The sequence below is a fragment of the Eubalaena glacialis genome, chromosome 14 (assembly GCF_028564815.1).
Source record: "Eubalaena glacialis isolate mEubGla1 chromosome 14, mEubGla1.1.hap2.+ XY, whole genome shotgun sequence".
NCBI classification, from domain to species: Eukaryota; Metazoa; Chordata; class Mammalia; order Artiodactyla; family Balaenidae; genus Eubalaena; species Eubalaena glacialis.
Genome location: NC_083729.1, coordinates 29,881,903 through 29,903,863, shown reverse-complemented (window position 1 = coordinate 29,903,863; position 21,961 = coordinate 29,881,903). Strand labels below are relative to the sequence as shown.

Here is a 21,961-nt window from a genome sequence, read left to right as displayed (position 1 = left end):
AGTACTGCTTACAGGATCACCCTGAAATTCCATCTCATCTTGTATTGAATCAGCTGAGGAATTAAAGAAATACCTTAATGTCCTCCAAAGGAAGAAGGCTTGAAACAGCAGGAATTCATTGTCTTTGGCTACAACTATTTCTAAAGGGAACCCTGGAACCGCTTCTTTGTGGAGAAGAATTCTAGAAATATTTTCTGAGCCTAGAAGCAATAAAGAACAAAAATGGGTGTTTGTTATGTCTATATCCATTTGCTGTTTCCTACCCTGAATCTGGGTGGGAATCTCTACTTTCCTCAACCTGTCCTTTTCCTGAATGATTTTTAAAGACTTTCCAAGTACCTTATACTGTCTGGAAGAGCTATTTTTACAAGAACCCTTGGGATTGTGTCAGGAATGCAGATGTTCAGCACCAATTCTTATCCCAAGTCTTAGAAAACAAAATTCTGGAAAAAAACTATTATAACTTGCAGTAACATAAGCAAACACATACTGGCTCTTTATTTTATGTTTACTTAAAATTAGGGATGGATATTTCTTTCACATCCTAGGAAGCCCAACAAACCCCTTATCAGTAAAAACATTTCCAGGAAAACATTCACATTTTTCAAGATTTAGAGAACCTCAGACACTAAGTTTCTGAAGAACACCACCAATATTCTACACTGATGTTCAAGTATTTTCTAGAAGCAATTTTATCTGCTCAATGGGGATATTAAGGCACTGTGATCACAATTAATTTGGTCAAGAGTATAAAGTTGAAATGAAAATCACTGTTTTAACTCCAAGGCCACAGCACTAGACCATAAGGTAACATATATTTCATTATTCAGGGGGTATAAATGTATTAAGCAAATCTAAGCTCTATACTTTCTTGCTTTTTGTTATTTTATTTTATGGAAAATTTTCCAAAAAGAGGAAAGGAAAGTAAGAAGTTGAAACTCCAATCCAACCTCTTAAGGTGTTGACTTAAAGTTTTAATATCAGTCCTGTCATCATCATATTGGATATTTCAACATGTTTGGGACAACAACAGAACAAAAAAGAATGTATTTTGACTACCAGTTATTTAAAAATGTGTAATAATAATGTTAATTTGCTTCTGAAACAATGTATATAATCACTGATTTTTATTTTTCAGATATAGCTTAAATGAAAATGTTAATAGATGCTTTTTGGTGTCTAAACTGTATTACTCCATCGAACTCTTGGTTTTGAATGAATACATACAAGGTTCTTCTCATTAGCTTGATTACTACGAGCTATTTATCTTGCAAATAATACTAATTATCTCCATTGAGAAATGTGTGAAGCACTCTTTCTGATTAGCAACCCTGGGAAGGCTGACAGCCAATTAGTAGCTCTTGAGTATGGGTCGGGGGTGGGTGACTCTGGAAAAGTACACTCGTGTAAGGCATACAGAGCCACCGTGCTTAGGACTGTCTGCAGCACTGACTCTGTTAGGAGGGTAATAATTAGCTCTGGTTTCAGACCTCAATCGTCTCTAGGAGTACTGCTGCTTCCCCGTGCTGTGCTCTGGGTGAATGGCAGGCCTGGAGGGCCTGGCTGCGGGCAGCAGCTGTCTACCAGCACCCTAGATTCCTACGAATCGTACAAGTGCATGCACGCGCACACAGACACCCACAAACCAAGAGAAGTTTTCCTGGAAAAATCTCTCTATAGGCAAATTTCTAGAAAACACAGTGTTTTTTTAATGGCAGATATGTTCTTAAATTTCTTTTATAAGTTAAAAAAATTTCATATGGAAGTAATAAGATAAACGAAGCTAACTCCTATCTGTCTCTTATTACTTCTCCTTTTGGGATTTATTAATGGTTTGCATACTTCACGTAGCTTTTCTGTGTAAATTCGCAAGCCTGCTTATTTGATTGCAAGAAACAAAGATGAACAATTATGTTGTCTTTTCAGACCTAATTCAGGCACTCTTCTTCCTTAAGATTTCTTGGGGGGGGGTGGGGGCAGGGAGAATGGCTGGACTTGGTTAAGCAATGTGAGTATCTAATAAGTGGGAAAATTCCAAAGCTTCACTTGGTTTATACGGCTAAATATATCAGGCCTCCTTATAGCCTACCAATTACTGGTAGCCTGTCCAGGGCCATAAAACTGGAGATAAAGTTGGCCAAGACAGAACCAAAGGAGATAGCTTATCTGTTTTACTGTGTCTTCATATGTCATTCTGTTACCACAGTGGCTTTTCAAATGTGACCATAACTAGTCAGAAAACCATTCAAATAAATCAGCAAATTGTTAACATAATTGCAGCCTAGGAAAAGGTAAAGATGAAATGTTCCCAAATGAAGCTAGAGGGAAAACTCTATTAATGTAGACAATAAGAAAAAAAAAGTTGAGGATACAAAAATTCCCTAATCTGGAAGTGGGAATTTCCATGGGGTATGAATGTGTATTTAAGAAAGTCTCATTAAGTCATGGAAAAAAAATCTCCTACAGTTGGAATTTTCAAATTCTTTCAGCCACTACACATTTAGTTATCCTTTTTTTCCTTTGTATATATTTCTCATAACAACACCTACATCCTTGTAATTTCTAAAGTACTTATCTCAGAGCAGTTTCTTTATTTTAAAATGAATGGTGTGAAAATGTTCCCAAGACTTGTATTATTTCATGGGCAGATAGAGAAGCAATATATTTACTTTAGGCCTATTTATTAACTTTGTATGCTTTTCCAAGGAATCTTGGCTGTCGGTCATATTTTTCTTCCTTTACCAATCTCATGTTTAATAGGAAAAGACAGTACTACAATTATGTGATTATTAAAAGACCACAAAAAGAAAAATTAAAAAAAATTTTTAACAGAGAATGGGATATCTTTTTCCAGGAATTCAGCTTGAGAGAGCTCACAAAATGATTGGATTCCAAGAATAATCTGGACCTTTTATACTTGTCTTATATTTTATCCTTATATTATTGTTATTGTTTATTTTCAGAGAGACTATATCTTGGTAACCTTTAACTGGGAAAAATGTGCCATATTTATAAGTACATGTGTATATGTGTATCTGCACATTTTAATAGCTATATTCAGCTGGGAGAGGGGTGTCAGATGGTCAGAATTCTGTTATTTCAACCTGCCCCTCTGGGAAATGGCTGAGGACCAGTGGGGAAGGATCTTCACATTAGGGGCAATGGTTTGTTCACTGTTTACAACTTCAGCATCTAGCACAGTACTTGGCCCACTGTAACGCTTAATGAATGAACAAAGAGGACAAAAAGACACCTGAGAACTGAAAGTCAGGACACATATTTTAGAAAGAGCCCCACTCAATATTGTCCCCAACAGGCCGAATCTATAATTTCCTAACTTTTGTAGGATTGGACAGTACGTTCCTTAGGGTCTTCGTCAAGGCAGAAGTCCCTTGCACATAGTAGGTACTCAGTAAATGAGCTCCACTGAAGTAGCAAGCTAGATCAGAAGGCTGGTGTGAACCTGACACACTAGTAACAGTGAAAACTGAATGCAAGTCCCCAAACCCAAACAGCCTAAAACGAGGTACTCAGTAGCCTATGAAATGGTTAAATTATGATCCGCACTTCTGGCCTAACAAGGCACAAAAGTACACAGAGCACTGTGGAAGGCCTCCCTTCAAAATTCTTAACATAAAATCTGACACCCCAAATTTCAATTACCTGGGGAATCCATTTCTGTGACTACCTCACTCCTTGATGGTGCCAAATAAATAAAGTGTTATTAAAATAGTCCTGAAAATAACCTGGCACTCACTCAACTCGGCAGCTCATCTCGCACTGGATGAAGGATGGGTGCTCGTGCCGAAGGCCCAGCAAATCTGCCTGCTGATTAAGCAACGACCGGCAGGAATCAGAGTGAGAGACGAGGGAAGCGTGTGGATGAGAAGGCACAAGTGTTGACGATGGTCTATCTCGGTGCTGGGCACACTCAGTGGAGACTTGACTACCACTGCTCAGGGCCTGCAGCCTGGCTGGGTGTGAATGACGCTGGGCCCAAGGCAAGTGTTAGGATAGAGACATCTGGGGAGACAGCTCAGCGCTCTCGGGTGGAGCTGTTTCCCCAGGTGGGAGAGGCAGGAACGGACAAGGGGAAGCAGGCTTTCCAAGAGGTCAAACAGCAAGGTCAAAATTCCAGGCCGAGGTTCGGGGAAAGAACCCGGATCAAAGGCTAGGTCACAAAAGATAAAAATAACAGTAACTGGGTCTCAGTAATGAGAATGGAGCCAGGAGCAAGAAAAGCTTTGAATCTGAGCCACGATGATCAAATACTTTGATATTCACTGACTTATTTTCTTCACCCTCTCCCTCCTTACGATAAGGGTCTAGAGAAGCAATGCCAAGGACATGGACTTGGGGTTAGAAGACTGAGCTTGAGTCCCTGTTCTTTCATTATCTTACACATGATGCTGAACCTCTTTGGGCTTCTATAAAGTGGGAATTCCCACTATTCCTACCTCACAAGATCATCGTAAGACTCAAATAAGATCGTAAAGAGGGGACTATTCCATAAACTCAAAGTGTTAACAGAATGTTACTTGTTGCTATAGTTATTGTTGAAATGACTATCCTGCCTGCTTAGAGCTAGAACTGGTCTCAGATGATGGCTCAGTAAATGAATTATGAGTCCTTTTGCAAGCCTCAAATGTTCAGCTGATAAATGCTCTGACAACTGGCTTGGCATTCTGAATCCTGTCCATTGTAACTTAAGCATCATTTCTATCTCCACTGTGATAACATGAAAAGCATCTGGGATGTGGGTGGGTCCATGACATCCTTTCATATGGTCTGGTAAGCTTTGGAGGGTGTTAGTGACTGGCCACTGGCGCCTTTCACATTTGCTGAGTTGCAGTCTGAATATCATTGTTTCGACTTTTGACTGTGTCCATGGTGTCTCAAAGAGAAGAGAAATCTCTTCGTAATCAGCTTATCCAGTGTGAGTTTAAACAATGCTTCTGTGTGCCTGGCTGACCCCATGCTTCCTCTCTCATGATGGGTGCCTTGCTGGATCTTCGAAGATGAGGGCAAATTCATCACAGTACAATTTATACTGTTTTGGTAGTTTTGCCAGTAGTTCTGCCATCCTCAAGTTGAAAGAGGATATGGAAAATCCATCTCTAAAAGATGTCTTTGATCAGCAAATCTTAGTTTCAGTAAGTCAGTGATATGAAACTTATGTCAATAATAAGAGATAATTCAACCAGTACTTTCTTAACAATAATACTGGTGGGGGTGGTCATGTTTGAAACAATAATGTCCTCAGCGTCTCTGTCACAGCACTGCGGAACACCCCTATTGCTTTCATCTGGTCTAAGATCTCCATGGAATCTTTTTAAAACTTGGTTCCCAGAAAGCATGGGAGAGTCACAGTCTTGAAAAGATCTAAGCTTGCTGCCCTCTTGCAATATGCAAGGCCTGAGGCCAGCCCAAACTGACAGTTTATTATCTCTGAACATTTTTTTAGTTTCACGAACAAAATAGAGACTCCCTGAACTGCTTTAAAATGTGAGCTGATTTGCAGGGCAATAGCTTTCCAATTAAGGTGAAAAGGAACACCATTTTGTGTTGTCCTTCAAATGCCCAAACTATGGGTGGCAGGACCACAGTGCAAGGCACCGGCGCAGGGGCACCGAATACATAAACAAGCATTAAATATACTTTGCTGGATTCCAAAGCAGACCCAAGGCAGTATCAAATTATATATGTATACATTTTTAAAGTGAGGAAATGAGGACCAAGGTAACTTTTAAGTAGAAAGAATACGCTGCAGCCAGGGATGAGGTCGGCACACAGGGTGCATGCTGTGAGGTCCTGCCTGGTCGGGGACGTGGCTTACAGACTCATCTCTCAGTCTGCTCTAGCAGCCAAGGGGAAAAATCAAACCCAGAGCACTACATGACTCTCAGGGTCCCCAAGAACCAAGCACTTGTTGGTCTTAGAATGTTCGTGGGGGATTCTTAGTCTTGGTTCATGATGCTGCAGAATGAGAGCTGGAGCCTTGAACCGAATCTTATTTTCGACTGGCAGCGAGTATTAAATTCTGTGGTCTCCAATGGTCTGGATCCCTGAATTGGGCTCTGTTTCAAACGAATGTGATAAATCCAGCTAATCTCTTAGATGTGAAAGTAAAATTCACTGGATGTGTAAACAGGTATCCTGCAGACATACACGGCAAGTGAAAACTTGGTCAAACTGCTAATAATTCAACTCGAATTGAAAAATGTGTAAAATGCAATGCATCACTATCCTCTCACGTTTCGAACAAATTTCAAAAAAGTTCTAACTGTTCATTATTGCTTGTCCCATATCAAATTTGGATTAAACTGATGGTATGACCCCGGACCAAGATCTGGCCCTGCCAAGCCCCCGGGGAACAGATTTCCCAATCTGCATGATGATGGATAGTGAGCATTTCGCGAGTCTCAAATGCAGAGGATGACAGGTGGGTACGATCCAGCTCCCTGACACCTCAGCAGCCACCTGTGACGGGAGGTCCATCAATGGGCAAGGGATGTTCTTTAGTAGACATTTTCATTCCTTCGCTCTGCCCTGCTATTTTACAACAATATTGCAGCAGATATTTTATCTTCAACAATTGGCCAGACACAGCACAGAAAATACTTCAATAGGGCCTTTAAAAACAGTTCACTGGGTTGCTCACCATCTCTAATACTAACCCTCATGTATTAAACAATGTGAAATCATTTTGCTCATTTAAGGTTAAGACTATACAATGAGACAGTTTAAAATGGTACAATCAGAAGTGGAGTTCGAGAACTAAAATATTAGAAATAAATTATATTGGAATCACCACCACTTTTAAAATAGTTATTTCTAGAGGGAAATTATTTTAGTCTAACTTATTTGAAAATAAGTTTGAATGGAACACCTGCAATTCCACAAAAAGTTGTAATATAATAGATGACCATTTAAGTATATGCCTCTAGTCCCTAGAAGTCACACAAATACTATGTGGTAAGTGAATTGATTTTTTTTCCAATAAACACACCAGGAATTGTACTTACAAATAAGTGTTACTGCTAAAAGCACTCACTTTTGTGGGCTATATATTTGTGCTAAAATGTTGTTCATGTTAAATTCTATTTGAAACTTCTCTTCAGAATTGCTTTCAGAGGAAATTACAGTGTCATAGAAGACAGATTGCCTTTACTTTACTGTCACTTTTCGCTTCTTCTGAAAAGTTTTACCCAGCTAGATCACCCAGCCTTTCCACCAGACTTAGATGTGAATGACTTTGACTATTTCCTAGAGTCTAATAAACCTTTAAAGTCAGGGGTTTACAAAGCTAAGAATTTTCAAAAGGATGTGCGGCAAGCTGCAATGTCAGTTTCAACAGAGAAGTACCAAAAATATTCTGAACAATGGTATTCTTGCAATAGCTGTACAGTTCCCATATAACTATTTTGAAAGGTAAAACACTTCACTTGGATATGTAAATCTTGGTTATGTTTAAAAATAATTTCATTATGTTAAAAATAATTTCACTACTTTATAGTTGGACCTTGCATTGATGGGAACAAATAAACAAGCTTCCTATAAAAAGTGCTGTCAGGTGCTATAAATACAGGTGTGCTGAGACCTATCCATTCCTTAGAATTGAGGCAAACAGTGGAAGGAGATGAAGATGAGGATTTTAAACTGTCTAATGGTCTAATGGTCTAAGATGGTCTAATAAGCCATGGCTAGTAAAGCAGGACATCTCTCAAAACGTAGACAATGTGATTACCAGTTAAAATGCTAAATTCTATTAGGTTGACAAAAGCTAAAAGGAAACCAATTCTGCTACTTCTGGTCAGTGGTTGTACCCTAAAGAAAATGGAATCTTTTTTTTTAATGTCCATAAGCCTCTTCTGAAGGGCATGTCTCTTAATAACCTTCATTAACTTCTGTTTGGTTGCCTAAGAGTTGTCTCTTATCCAAAAAAAGTTTAACACAGTCTCAGTAGAGACTGTGTTTATTTAAGCTTGTTGGAAAAACATTCCTATCATTTCAAGAATGACTAAATATTTTTCATTCACATAGCTGGCATTCCAGACTCTGTTTTCCTGCCTCTGTTGATTAGATGAAAATTAGCAGGCCCAAGTCTGAACTATTAGATTCGATTATGATCTTAGTAGGAAAATTATGAGACTCCTGGCAGTAATGCCCATTTAGGTATGGGAAGTAAACAGCAGAGGAAATAAAGAGGAACCTGCCCCTTGCAGGCCACTTCCACAGAGAAATACTTAATAGCTGGGACTGCCAAATGCTGGAAAATCAGAGGCAAAGGTTTCTCTAATCAAGTGTTTCAGAATCAGCTCTGAACCATACCATTCTAATGTTATTTGAAATACCTAAAGATATTTTAAATCCCCAGAGAAAATAAAAATACTATGAAATTCATTCATGAACAATTTTGGATGCTTAGGTTAAAGGACACCTAGGTTGACACATGGTCATCTGCTATGCATTTGTTACCCCACATATGACCTTATTTGGACAAGCCAAAAAACACACTGTGCTATATTTTAATTTCCATTTATGGAACTAGTTTCCAGGACACTTAGAGTTAAAGGATGAAACAACATGCCTAACAGTCTTTGAAATATTACGAATATTTTATTATTCTTGGCCTACTAATAATAGCATAGTATATGGCACTGAAGCAGTACCACCCATAAACTGAGTTTTGATCCCTGTTACGTACCAGAACATTAATATCATGTGACCCTGTGGCATCTTTGACTTCACTGCCTCTGGGGTCAGCCAAACTATGTTTGATTCCTTGCCACAGAAGCAGTAGCTTAATCGTTTGAGATACTGTTTGGTGAGGAAGTATTATGGGCAGGGCTGGAAACATATTTTCTTGTTTCAAGGAATTCCCACCCAGATATGTGCCTGGTACAGACTTTTCCAGCAGCCCAGTAGAAACCTCATTTGAAGGGTGGCTTGATTCAAACTATATCAGAATTTATGGAAAGAATATAGCGCTCCCATAAAATTAGTATTGACGATGAGGAGGACAGTCTATTTCACAGCTCAAAGACCTCCAGCTCTTTAGAGGACCACAGCATATGATCTATTGGGTGAGCTGATGCTGAAGTGGCTCATTAAATCCACAAGGTCAAGAAATGCCTCATGGCCTCTCTTCAACACTGTCCCAAGTAGGACCAGGATTTCCCAAGTAAGGGATCCAAGAAAGCCAGTCAGCAGGAAGATAGTTGATGGCACAGCTATCACATTCCATCCTAAGTCCAGAGAATTAGAAAGACTCCATGGACAGGGAGTCAATTTTTATTCCTCCACTTCAAGAATTGGTTAAGTCCAGGTTAGCAGAATCACAAGGCCTGCCTGAAACTCAGCTCAGTTTCAGACAATAACTCTGCAAATAACTTTCATTTAAAGTTCTTATTATGGAAAAAGTCTTTAAAACACTGAAGTAGATAGAACAATATGATGGACCCTCATATACCCGTTACTCAGCTGTGACAATCTACAAATAACTCTTTTATTTCCTGTGTGAATTTGGAAATGGATTTTGCTTTTGTTTCAGAGAAACAGAAATAGTACAAAGGAAAGTACTCATTGTGGTTGGAAAGTACCCAACCACAAGCATGGACTTTATTTACTAGCAACTCAAATCCTAATATTGACTGCTAACTTGTAAAATATTACCTATGTTGTTTCTAGTTCTTGAAAAGTGATACTCTTGGCATTGGCTCTGAAATCCCCAGGGTCATCAAAACCATCAACTCATCCCAGCTGTAGACTCTGCACATACTGGGCCTGAAGAACACTCAGGTCACAGTGGCCACCTGGGCAGGGTCCAGCCACAGCCCAAGATGAGACAGCAGATCAGATCTGACATCAAGACTAATCAGGGATGATGAAATTCTTATCTCCTGCATCAGGTGGAGATGGCCTCACACTTGTCCACATACCTTGCATTTTTCTTGTTGCGTCATCACAGTCATGTCATTACATCATGCAGCCAGTATTTCCCTCCCCAACACCTTATCTTACTTTTAATTATAAAACAAACAGATATTTTTTTTCATGGAAAATGGCATCCTGTCCTCAGGGTCCCTCTGACATTAAGAATCAACTTAGATAGGATTTATACCTGGCATTACTGGGAAATCAACTAGCAAATTATTCTCAATACCTAACTGTGATGTTAAAAAAAAAAAAAGTCTACCTGAAAACAAGGCAGTGGCGCTTACACACTCTCAGGGCAGGTCTTAAAAGCAGTACATTAAATGTGACAGTGAGCATTAGCCTTGGAGGGTCTGGAGAAGGCCCACTTTAATTCTGTGATTCTGGACTTCAGGGGCTGAACTGAGAGAGGATAAACCAGAGTTTACAAACCAGTCTTGGAAGGCTGCCCCTGGGTGGGAGTCGAGAGCTAAGTGCTCATCAGGAGGGTGAGGAGTCAATCTGAAGCTAACTGGTCCAACTCACCTGTAGGCATCTGGACCCACCGTGTGCCAAACATACTTCGTATAACACTCTGCTTTCTGTTCTCAAAGTGCATTTTCAAATAGAAGCATTTACACATTAATCTTTCTTCAGTTCACCAGAGGTCAGCATCTGACCCCTTTAACAGCATTGTTTAAGGAAACCCTCTATCAGGGTCTGCTGTCTTACTCCAGTCCTTTCCCCCTTCGCTAACTCACTCACTCATCATCCATTCATTAACCATTTTTGAGCACCTACTTACATGACAGGTGCTGTTTTAGGGATTCAAAAGCATATGGTAAATCCTAGCTCATGGGGGACGTAGCCTTTTTTAGGCTACTGGTCAGTAAGTGCACTTTGTCTCAGAGGCAGTATCCTTGCAGGGGTCCAGACCCAGGGCTCTGGAGATACACTGCTCTGCCACTTCCGAGCTGTAGGCCCTTGGGCAAGTTACATGACTTCTGAACTTTGGGTTCTGTGATCATAAATTGGGATGGCAGTACCTGCACAAGAGGGCAGCGGTGAGGACCAAATGGGCTGATGCTCTCAAAGCACTGAGGCCTGGCTCCCAGTCACAGTGTGCAAGAAATGTCAGCTACTCTCATTAAGGGCTACAAAGAAGATGATGCAAATGGTGCTAGATGCCGAGGAAGACAATTCTGCTGCCCTCCTTTTTTGTTTTTAGTTTGTAAGAAAATAAGGACGTATCTCCCATATAGATGCTTAAACTGCAAACTTTATCTGCTATTCCATGTGTTTCCATTCTAGCTTTTTACAAGGGCCAGAAAATAAAAATAATGCAATTGATGAGCAAGAGGAGATGTAGAGAAAAGCCAACAGCACAAAACATAAGAATACAATCAGTTATAGACTTACAGACCGGGATGGCTTATCTGTGTACCTGAATTGGGTGTTGACACTAACTTGCTAAGACTTAATCAAGAGAGTACTTAAGTGCCAATTTAAACAGCACTCAGGTACTTGTGAATTGAGTTAGCTGTCAAGTAACAGCATAGTCTTTAAGGGCCCCCAGGTTCTCATTCCCAGTCTTCCAGGAGTAACCAAGCACATTATGTTGTCATTTGGAAGGTATGTATCTCTAATAACAACAGCAGTCACAACAAGGTTCTTCCTCCCTGAAGGTCCAAACGCACTATATTTGGTGATGCAGTAATTTATTTAGGAAGAATTTAAACCCACAATCCTCGTGTGGGGTCCCTTTCATCAAATTTCAGACTCTGACTATGTACCTTGGGACTGTAGCTAATAAGGGTGAGAGCCAACATTTGTTATGCAATTGTGTACAGAGGAATTTACTGTGTATAAACTGCATAAATACCAGTCTTTCTGTTTCCTCCAAATAATTCTGGCTGATTATTTATTACACAACAATGCCTTGCTTTTTTCTTATTTTGTCTAATCCTTTGGCTCTTCGGAAATCACTTGAAATTCTATTTAAATAGGCTACTGAATAACTGCTGAGAAAAATATTTTTGAATACTTCCAGAGTCTTTCTTGGATCCTGAAGACTAAGCAATAAGATTTATTTGCCTTGCATTATTTTGTAAGTTTATTATTATTAATAATAAGTTTATTACAACATTATTCATAGATAAAAATAAACTTTAACGATCATTATCCTAAGCTGTACACTGTTTTTTTTATCCCCATGCCAAAAGAATCTTTTGTCTTCTGAACACATCTTAAAATGAGGGTGTCACCGGAGAGTAAATGCAGTCTTATGTGAAACTTATTACTTAACTGACTTTAAAACAAAAACAAGAAACAGAAGATAAATTAGTTCTCTGAGAACTAAACAATGGAACTTTCTGCAAGGCTGAGACCAGCAGAGCCTAACAGCTTGGAATAAAGATGCTGAGTCTGGTGAAGTGAAGGAGACAACCTGAATGTGAGGCTCGAGAAGCAAATCGAGGATGAGTCTCAAAGGCATCCTTCCCCCGAGGTCCTCAAATTCAGGGGAGAGGGCAGGTGGGAGATCACATCAAAAACACCTGGAGTAGTTGTCAAACTGCAAATGATCTCCTCCCCTGTCATCTAACTCCTGTGTGTCCCAACACAGGGCCAAAAGCCAGAGATGAAGAGAGATGTAAGGGAACTAGAAATAGGGGCAGGAGGAAACTGAGATGACCTCTGGGAGCAGAGGAAGCAGACAAAAATGTAGTTGAATCTGACAGACTTCAGTTGATCCCAGCTCAGCCACATATTGGCAACTGACCTTGGGAAAAATTATCTAAATCTCTCTAAACCCTGATTTCTTCATCTTTAAAATGGTATAATAAGGCCTTTGGCAGAGTGTTGATGTGAGGATTAAATGAAATCAGGTACAAAATAAAAAGCACTTACCCCACAGCACCTGAATGCAGACATTCTGTTTTTCCTGGTTTAATTTAAAACAGCCTAAATAGTTTGACGTTTACTAGGAATTGTCCCTTATTTAGCTTTGTGTCCGATGTGGTATCTGGATTACGGAAGGTTCTTAATAAATTTTTTGGAATTAGTGGCTGACCCAAACTGTCACTCTTTTCTCAAACAGTGGAAGATAAGATTACAACGTGACCCAGATGTTGCAGAGACCAAACTCTAAGTGATCAAACTAACATCTACTTCCTACCCAAACATCTATATGACATAAGGATAAATCAGTTTCTCATACATATAATATATATTTTTGTCTATTCACCAACTGCTTCCCTTCTCTACTCACCACAATGGATATGCTAATGACGGCCAAAGATGAGCGCAAAGGATTTTCCTTTCTTACTTTTAGAAAAAAGGCCCTATTTTTTTTTTTAACAAGTTTTTCAAAGTCTTATTTTCAATCTAGACTCAAGACTCATGAAGTTAAAAGGGTTACTGTTTACTGGATTTATATGTATGCTTTTAATTTTTCTTACATTATCATGCACATACATATACTTAAATATTTCAAACCAATAACAGATTGCCCTTAATTCTCAGGGATAGATGTTCCCATCTTTATCTGCTTCAGCAGGGCATCTTTCCTTGTAAAGCTGACCGTACATCATCAAACATATTATCGCACACTCCTTTTTCCAGCACTGAAATGCTGCCTTTAGGGGATAGGAGGAGTATATGTGCGAGGTGGGTGGGTGATTCCCACAAAATTGGTCATCTGGAAGCTATAAAGTTTTGGAGTGTGGCAGCTGCGTTCTGAGTAGAGTAATGGTGAGGGAATTGGTGATGTCAATAGAACCAGAATCCTCCAGCTTAAATTTTTATATGATTTTTAAGGTCTTTAATAATTCTAACCCCTCAGAAGTTAATGAAGCCAGTCAGGCAAACTCTGAAGTCTGAGTTGATTAAAATTTCGGTAGAAGCAAAAAGACTTCTTGATAGAGGACTCAGTCTACTTGACTGAATTTCTGAAAAGACCTGTCAGTTCCTTAATAGCTGTTTTAAAAAATTCTAGAAGGATCCATCTTCCACTAGGACTAATTTTTGACCCACTTTAGTTCATTTCACTCTGCAAATGTGCTTCTTAATGACAGACACTCTCTATTGGACCTGTCAGTATAGATATTCAATCTCTTGTTTGTAGTAACAGACGTGGACCAAGGATTAAGGCTGACTTGAGTAACTGTGCGAAGAATCTTCCCAGGATGGGGGAAGTGGCCTGGAATAGCGGTTGGGATGGAAAGACTAGTCCAGGATATCTCAGGCTTTCTCCATTAAACAGGAAGAGAGGTAGTGAATGCAGGTAACCAAGACATAAGAAAAAGCCCGAGAGGAACTGCAAAGCCACAGCCGTCGAGATATTAGAAGCAGAATGGATGCTCAGGGTGAGGACTCCAGGCAGTGAAAACCACCTTTGATGGCTCCAGGTTTTTCTTCTAGCTGCCAGGACTCTTGGGCTTATGGAAGCATTACAAGTTGAACAAGCTATGCTTTGAGTCATGGGTCTTATTTCCAATTTCATTTCATTTCATTGTGTTGACCTTTGGATGTTAATCAGGCTTGCGGTGAACTGAATTAAAATGTATATATTCTTCGACTGTAAAGTATTCAGATAAGCATTATCTGCAGTGGCAAAATAAAGACCACACTATTCTCACTGTAAATGTGTAACATTTCCCCCAAATGATTAGTTTGGGCTGTATAATAAATTCATCTGCAAATGGTAACAGCACGAAGCAGACATTATGCCTGAGGAAACAGAAAACAAGCAAGCACATACTGGTAGAAGCTTATCCAACATGAGATATTCGCCAGGGGCTCGTTAGAATCTACGAGGGTTACCTTCACACACAGGGCAACACTCCCCAGGCACTTTGACGGGGTTCATGCAGCTCTGTCCGCAGGCCGTCGCGACACAGTGGGGCTCTCCGTTGATGCATTGGCAGAACGTGCAGTCGTCCTCCCGCCACCGGTCCCCGTGGGCACGGATCTGACCATCGGCATAGCAGCCAGCGGGATTATTGAAAGGATACACGGGATCTAAATTAAAACGTGAGTTCAGAGTAAGACTGAGGGCATTCTACATCTTATCTCTGCCCGCACCCAGAGATATTTTTTTCCCAGGTTCTCGTCATCAGCAGTTCTTTTCCAGCTGTGCTCAGCAGAAGCTCAGGGCTGCAGGAGGTGTCTCTAGGGGGGCATGCAAAAGCAGCTGTCATGCTGAATTTCTGTCCACCCATCCTGACATGGCACACAGGGCAGGGGATCTGAGGCATAAAAACCAATGTGCAGGTGTTATCATTTCATAAAGGTGCAAAACTTCGTGGACGGAGCTGTGGGCTGGTCGTGAGAAAAAAATGCTGATCCGTTTTAGGCTCTGATGATGCCTTCTGAGTTGCCAACTTAAATGTTTATTACACCTCCATTTTACCTCCTGTAAAGTGGAAAGAATAATGCCCCATCTAACTTATAGTGAGCCTGTTATTTCTAGGAGTAACTGAAGTCTATCTCACGGTGCCTGGAGGCACAGTGAGGTGTATACAGTCCCCTGCTGTGGCCTTATTCAGGACAGGGCTAACACAGCTTCTCTAAACCATACATGGCACTGCTTGTGCCCTGGAGGGAAAGCTGTGAACCGACGCCATTTTTCTCCCCCAAGCTGAGCAGTCAAGCAGCAGCTGAGGCTGGGGAACGTAGGTAGCCGAGGATAGTGTAAAAAAGTTTTCTGAGGTTGCTGACAAGCACATAAATAAAAAACCCCCAAATATCCTTATAAATGAAAGCAACTAGATAAATCACTCAATGTTCTTTTTCAGAAACATAAAATCTGGCCTCAAGAAGTGCTGCTGTGCTGGAAGCAAAGTCCAGGCAGTTCCGAGTTTGGTCCTCTTTATTCCAAAGAGGTAGTAGGGCATTACAAGAGAGTTAGAAGGTCAACACTGAAAAGCATGCAGTCACAGCTTCAGAAGGGCAGTCTGCCAGAGATGCAAGCAGCCAAGAGACCTGAGTTAGATAAGACTTTATAAAATTTCTTTATAAAAAATATTACACTGCATACTTCATTTCTACTTTGAGCCTGGATCTGAATTCCAGGGAGTGAGACATAACCGGATCTATGTCCAGACAACTCATTATGATTATTACACAGAGGTCCATATCTATGTTTTTACACGACCAACTAGCTAGGGAACAAATCAATTGGGAAGGTTAAAAGTTTGATGTGACTTTCTTAAAATCCCTGATGACACCTAAAAAGTGAACCACCTTTCACCTATGTTAGCAAAAATAATTTCTAACAGGGAAGACGGCCTCCCTGTTATGAACCACTGTTCAATGTTAGGAATGTAGTTTGCATACTCTAAGCAATTTCATATCTTCAGTATTATGTGGTAAACAGAACTCAAATATTGAAAAGAAATGGATTTAGAAAACAGAAAAAGTTACGGAACATGGCATGAAATTCTGTCCTCCCATTTCACGTGCGGAGGTAAGGGCAGGGTGAGTGTCAGACATGAGACGGATGTGCCTGACTCCAGACTGAAGGTCTGTGGTCCGGGCAGGACAAGAAAGCTCACGCGATCCTCCTTTCTGGGGAAACAGTGTAGGGCAGTCAGACCAGAGACACTATCAGGCACTCACTGCTCCTGGCTTCACTGGAAACTCAGACAGGTGACTACTTTTCTGATTATCCTGATCCTTAAAATGTGTGGATTGTAGTACATGATATTCAGAGTGATCATTCTGAAATGTTTATTGTTTCTGAATAGGAGAGACAGGAGGGTCGAGCCTGTTGGAGGAACACGGACCTATTATTTCTTGGAGGGAAAAGGGGAATAAAGAGAAAGCAGGCCCTGGGGATCCTTCTGCCCAGGGCCACAGTGGACACTTGTCTGGGCCTTGCCCTGGTGTCACCACCATGCCACACCATGACCCCACTCTCACCACCACACGTTTTCAAAGGACGGGGAGCCCTGCTCTCACCGGGACTGCCGTGGGTATCGGAAAGGAAGCAGGGTCGGCTCCTCTCTGAGCTGACTGGCTGAGGTGGTCAGGGACCAGGGCGGTCCTGTCCTAGCTGAGCAATCTGAGGGGAGCAGGGTAGGTGGAATTCTAATGTCAGGATGAAGAGAAAGTCCCAGGACTTGCCAGGGAACTGCTGGAACCACAGAGGAGGAACAGAAAGCACCTCCGGGAAACCTCAGGTCGATCTGTGGAAACAGGTGACCGCTGTCTACACCCAGGGTGTAACTTCCCTCAGGGAAGTATTGACAGTTTCACACAGTCTACCTAGCATTACCCAAGTCCTACAAGGTAGACCACGATGACAAAAAACGGGAACTTCTTCAATCTTCCTCTATTTTGGAGTGAGACTGAAGTAGGTCAATTTTGATATTAAGTCCCTAAACCATGTCTCTTCTTCTTATTCTCTGATTGGCACCTGTCCTTACCTTCACACACAGGGCAGCACTCCCCTTCGGGCACATAGTATCTCTCGCAGTTCAGCTCACCACACTGGGCGGTGAAGCAGATGGAAACACCCCCTTGGCATCGACAGAACCGACAGTTGTCCATTCGAAACATATCCCCATCGCTATACTCCACATTGTTGAATACACAGGCTGGCTTTGTTTCTAAAGGAGTTAAAACAAACAAGGCAGATTCAAAGTCATTTCTGAGTGGTGTCCTTTCATACTTTTCAAACAGCCTCTAGAAAATACTGTCTGACAGCAGGTTAAAATTTGAAGGAAATTTACTATACTCAATATAATTTTTTACAACAGAAGCAACAAAGCAATGCAAAGTGAAGTAGAATAAAATAAATAAAACACATCACTATTCTCATTATACTAAGGAATAGAAATTCCTCTTAGTAAAATCTATACTGGCGTCTCCTTATCCCAAATAAAAGTAACCATGTGACCATGAAACTCACATTTCTGATTTGTGCTTTAAAAAGATTTTTTGTTAAACAAAAGTTTTTTTTGTTAAATCATTCTCTACCCTCAAGTAAATGATCCTGCCTCCACATTAGGTTTTGTTCTGCCTCAAAAAATTTATTTAGGCCTTTTAAGAGGTTATGTTCTTCTGTTTCTCCAGTGTTTTCTCCGAAATTCTTTTTTCTATCCTGTTTAATAATCTGTAATTATAATAGTGCTTGGCCTTTAAAAAAACACTTTCTACATGCATTACCTCACTTAATCCCAATAACAAAGGTCTGATGTAGAAATACTTATCCTGAGTGCAGAAGTGAGGAAATCCTGGGTAATTTGCTCAAAGTCACACATTTAGCAAATGATAGAAGCAAAAACAGTAGCTCTTCAACTAAAACCTTGTACTCCTTCCATTGTGTTTCAAGGCTATGTTCTGCTAAGGACTCAAAGCCCTGCACTTACAATTCTCATAATGACACCAATGATTTAAAATTTTTTCTCTGCCCTAAAACACTCTCCCTAAATCCATTTCTTAACTCTAATTTTGGTTGACTTAAAAGAACTCCCACCAGACAAAGACATCACAAGAAAAAGAAAACTATCTCTTATAAATACAGACAGAAAAAATCCTCAAAAAAAAAAAAAATACTAGCTGACTGAATCCAGCAACATATAAAAAAGATTATATACCAAGTGGGATTTATTCCAAGAATGCAAGGTTGGTTTAACATCCAAGAATCAATTAATGTAATACAGCATGTCTATAGAATAAAGGGAAAAAAACACAGGATCATCTCAGTAGACATAGAAAAGATATTTGACAGAATTCAACACCCTTTCATGATAAAAACTTTCAATAACTTAGGAGTGGCAGTTGTTAAACAGCAACTTGATAAGTGGCATCTATGAAAAACCCACAGCTAACATCATACTTAATAGTGAAAGGGTGAATGCTTTTCCCTTTAAATCAGGAACAAGACAACAATGTTCACTCTCACCACTTCAACTTTGTACTGGAGGCTCCAGCCAGGGCACTTAGGCAACAAAAAGACATAAAAAGCACCCATATGAGAAAGTAAGTAGGAAAACTCTCTCTACTTGCAGACGACATGATCTTGAATTTTAAAAGATTCTAAAGAATCTACTAAAAAACTAGTGAACAAAAAGTTCGGCAAGATTTCAGGGTACAACTGCAACTCAAATAAATTGTATATCTACACACTAGCAAAGAACAATCTGAAAATGAAGTTTAAAAAAATTCCATTCACAGTAGCATTAAAAAAAATAAAATATTTAGTAACAAATTTAATAAATGAAGCACAAAACTTGTACTTTAAAAACTAAAAAACATTGTTCAAAGAAAGTAAAGAAGGCCTAAATAAATGAAAATATATTCCATGTTCATGGATTGAAAGATAATATTGTTAAGGTGAAAATATTCCCCAAATTGATCTATATTTTCATTGCAATCTCTATCAAAATCCTACTTGGTTCTTTTGTAAAAACTGACAAGCCAATCCTAAAACTCATATGGAAATGTGAGGAACCCAGAACTGCCAAAACAACCTTGAAAAGAAGAACAAAGCTAGAGGACTCACACTTTCTGATTTCAAGACATACTACAATGCTAGTAATCAAGACACTGTAGTACTGACATCAGGATAAATATACAGTTCAGTGGAACTGATTAAGAGTTCAGAAACAAACTCTCATATTTAGTGATTTTTAACAGGGTGTCAGGATAATTCATTGAGGGAAAGAATAGTCTTTTCAACAAATGGTGCTGGAGCAACTGGATATCCACATGCAAAAGAATAAGAATGGACCACTATCATACCATATACAAAAAATAACTCAAAATGAATTACAGAACTATGATCTAAACATAATAGCTACAACTACAGAGCTCTTAGAAGATAACAGGAGTAAATCTTTGAGACTTTGTGATTAGGCAATGGTTTCTTAGATACAACACCAAAAGCATAAGCAACAGAAGAAAAAATAGTTAAACTGGACTTCATCTACTTTTGTGCCTCAAAGAACACCATAAAGAAAGAAAAAGATAACCCACAGATTAAAAAATATTTGTAAATACTGATAAAGGACTTGCATCAGAATATATAAAGAACAACAATAAAAACAACCCAATTGAAAAACAGCAAATATTTGAATAGAAATTTCTCCAAATAAGATACAGAAATGACCAAGAAGCAGATGAAAAGATGCTTAACATCATTACTTATTAAGGGAATACAAATCAAAGCCACAATGAGACATCACTTCATATCCTAGGATGGCTAAAATGAAAAACATATAGATAATAACAAATGCTGATGAGGATGTGGAGAAACTGAAACTCTCATACATCGCTGGTGAGGATGTATATGAAACACAGAGTTACCGGAGGATCCAGCAATTCTACTCTTAGGTATAAGCTTATCCAAGAGAAATGAAAACATCTATTCACATAAAAACTTGTACACAAATGTTTATAGCAGTGCTATTCATAATAACCAAAAAAACGGAAACAACCTAAACGTCTATCAACTGATGTGTGAATGAACAAAATGTGGTATATCCATGTAATGAAATATTTCTTGGCCATAAAAAGGAATGAAATTCTGATATATACTAAAACATAAATGAACCTGGGGAACATTATGCTAAGTGAAAGAAGCCAGTCAAAAAATACCACATACTGTATATGATTCTATTTATATGAAATGTCCATAATAGGCACATGTATAGAGACAGAAAGTAGATTAGTGGTTGCCAAGTACTGGAGGGTTTGGGGGAAATGGGGAGTGACCGTTAATGAGTTTGGGAATTTTGGGGGGATTGATGTAAGTGTTCTAAAATTGATTGTGAGGATCAAACAATTCTGTGAATACATTAAAAACAGTGAATTGTGCAACTTCACTTGGTGAAGTGCATAGTATGTGTCTCAATAAAGCTGGTAAAATAAAAGTACTTCCAAGCTAAAGAAAGTTCTCCTGAGCTAATGCACCCTGTTTAATAAGATGGGAAAAACCAGATCATGATACACACAACTCTCATGGGCTCTGCTGTCCTAACGTCATTTCTCCATGTCACCTTGGATATTTGAAATATTTGAGACTGTCACTGCATTTTAATTTGAGTATATTTACATTTGTTTTGTACTTGGACAAACAAGTACTTTCTCATTTGATTTTATAACAATCCTGTCAAGAAGACAGAACAAATATTAATAGCCACTTCTTCAATGAGGAAAATGAAATTTAAGGAGATCAGGTAACTTGTCTAAAGTCACATAGCTAGTGTGAGATGAGATGTGTGTATATATTTACACAGGCAGTAAATGTGCATGTCTGAACCTCTTCCCTAGTGCTGGCTGGATATACTATTTCTTTTTTCAGAAAACTCATGTCAGAAAGAATCATCTTATTACAGCTCAGAATTTATTATACTTTTAGCTAACATACTAAACTGAGCTGGGATTGGAAGAAACTGGGCAGCTGGACCACAAGTTCCAAAGTGTAGAAAATGGAGTGCTTTTTATCAATCAAATTTGCATGCTGTGGAAGGAGGCAAAATACTGCATTCTAACAAAATGCTGAGCTTCCATTCAAACTGAAGAAAAAAAAAGTATTTTAGAAACCAATCAATGTTAATTATCAATACTTATTTGCCTTAATCAACCACAGCTACCATCTGGGTGAAGCCACAAATCTTGGTGTGAGATTTGAAGGAGTGAGAAGGGAAGGCTGTGGTTATGAATAAAGCAGCTCCAGATGAACTCGCTTTTACGGTGGGTTGTGCAGAAACGTGAGCGGGAGGGGATGGGATTGACAAGAGTTACATTTCACTAGCTAAGGCACAGAGAGCAAGGGAATGGAATTTAGAGAGATGGAGAGTCCCAGAAAACACAGCCTTGGAAACACAATCGATTCTTTAGGATTAAAAAAAAAAATCACATGACATAATGAAATACCTATTTGATGCTGAGACAAATTTATAGAAGCTCTTCAGAAAAGTGCATGATAAAAATGGCTGGCAGTGGTCTTTGAGGAGCAATGACCAATTACTTCTTCACCTGCTGGAGATACATGTGAATCTTAGAACCCTATGGAGTTTACCACTACCTCTATAAGAGG

General features: G+C 39.4%; 1 protein-coding gene across 2 annotated transcripts in view; it reads right to left on the bottom strand.

Annotated features, from left to right (window-relative positions):
* CRIM1 (cysteine rich transmembrane BMP regulator 1) overlaps positions 1-21,961 on the bottom strand; it is a 204,006-nt gene that overhangs the window by 56,625 nt on the left and 125,420 nt on the right. For both annotated transcript variants that reach the window (XM_061168559.1, XM_061168558.1), the window contains exons 6-7: positions 17,343-17,525; positions 14,737-14,934 (exon numbers count right to left, since the gene is read on the bottom strand). In XM_061168559.1, the coding sequence (XP_061024542.1) occupies positions 14,737-14,934; positions 17,343-17,525 (381 nt within the window). The remainder of the gene's footprint in view (positions 1-14,736; positions 14,935-17,342; positions 17,526-21,961) is intronic.